The sequence below is a fragment of the Habropoda laboriosa genome, unplaced genomic scaffold (genome assembly GCF_001263275.1).
Source record: "Habropoda laboriosa isolate 0110345459 unplaced genomic scaffold, ASM126327v1 scaffold207, whole genome shotgun sequence".
In the NCBI taxonomy this organism is placed as follows: domain Eukaryota; kingdom Metazoa; phylum Arthropoda; class Insecta; order Hymenoptera; family Apidae; genus Habropoda; species Habropoda laboriosa.
In genome coordinates this window covers 1,589,771-1,591,199 of record NW_017100397.1, presented here as the reverse complement: position 1 = coordinate 1,591,199, position 1,429 = coordinate 1,589,771, and the positions used below count along the sequence as shown (strand labels likewise).

The window sequence follows — 1,429 nt, the reverse complement described above, 5'->3', positions numbered from 1 at the left end:
CCAGGACCACCTCAAGTTTATGGAGGCAGTAGTACAACAGGTATGGTACCACCTGGTACCCCTGGAGTGACTGTGATTGGTAATATGGGCCCACCAGCAAGTTCAATGGGTCCTCCACCCCCATCACCTAATCATGTCAGCAGTCAACCACCAGCAACAAGCTCGGCTGTGCCACATTTGCATACTCCTGCGGCTACACCACCTCTCAATCACGAAGGAAGTCCAATGCCTCCACCAAGTACTACTCCTAATTCACACCCTGCTTCAACTCCAACACCAACCAGCCATAGTTCTGCAGATCTTACTACTGAAACCTCTAATGACAGTGGAATAACTACTACTGCTTTAGGTATATATATATTTTCCTTATAATTTGGTTAACAGAAAGATAACTTATTTAAATATATGTCATTGGTGTAGGTACATCAGCTATAAGTGTCACTTCCACCTCAAGTGGTACTGTTACATCTGTAATAACAACTGGTCCTGATGGTACATCTTTGGACGAGGGCTCTCAACAGTCTACATTGTCAAATGCATCAGCTGGTTAGTTAATAAGTTGTTAAAAATATATTTTTTATTGTTTTCTTTACAAGAAATGTCTAATTTGATTTTGGTTTAGCTTCTGGAGAAGATCCAGCATTTACACCAAAGGTCCGGAAAGAAATGATGGGAGGAGGATATCATAGTCATCCAACTACACCACAGAGTACAGTTCCATCGCCTGGCGCTGCGAGTATTAATTCAATACACGAAGAATACGCAGATATGAACAGTCCGGGTTGGCCACGTACTCCCGCTAGTCCTGTATGTATTTTGTTTCATCTTATGATTCTTAATGAATCTGAGATAATGGTTTAATATATTCGTATGTATATTTGTATTTTTATATGCATGTTTTTTCAATGTTTCTACAAAAAAAATTCTAAGAATGATATACGATCAGGGTTAATGTGTTTTTATACTATAGTCCTTCCGATTTTTCAATATTTTATATATTTTACAGGTATTTAACAGTCATGTGCCTCAAGACCCGTACAGATCTAAGGTTACTGTTTATTCACTATAAGTATTTATTATACTGTTGCACAAAATACTATTTACACTGAATGTTTCGAGCTTCGTTTAATCCAGATATAATCCTGATATTTGCTTGGCAAATGTGTCTTTCATTTTAACTATTCTCATCTTAACATTATACCTTCATTAAATCCATATGCAATTTTTTTTTCATTTGCATTATCAAGCAAATGAACACGATGTAACTACTAAATTATTGTTATATAACATTGTTACATCTCGTACAGATGCTTATTCATATAACAGATTTTCTAACCTTAACCTTCCTAAACACATGAACTGAAGTCGAGAAACAACTCTTTTTTTTTTATTATTATTATTTTTTAAGGTGCTTAATCTTTACATTTTC

At 35.8% G+C, this 1,429-nt stretch overlaps 1 protein-coding gene across 1 annotated transcript in view; it reads left to right on the top strand.

The window, feature by feature from the left end:
• LOC108575254 (trithorax group protein osa) overlaps positions 1-1,429 on the top strand; it is a 15,588-nt gene that overhangs the window by 5,946 nt on the left and 8,213 nt on the right. The window contains 4 exon segments of the mRNA XM_017938000.1: positions 1-349; positions 421-546; positions 623-807; positions 1,007-1,048. The exon segment at positions 1-349 is cut by the window's left edge and continues 22 nt beyond it. Of these exon segments, the coding sequence (XP_017793489.1) occupies positions 1-349; positions 421-546; positions 623-807; positions 1,007-1,048 (702 nt within the window).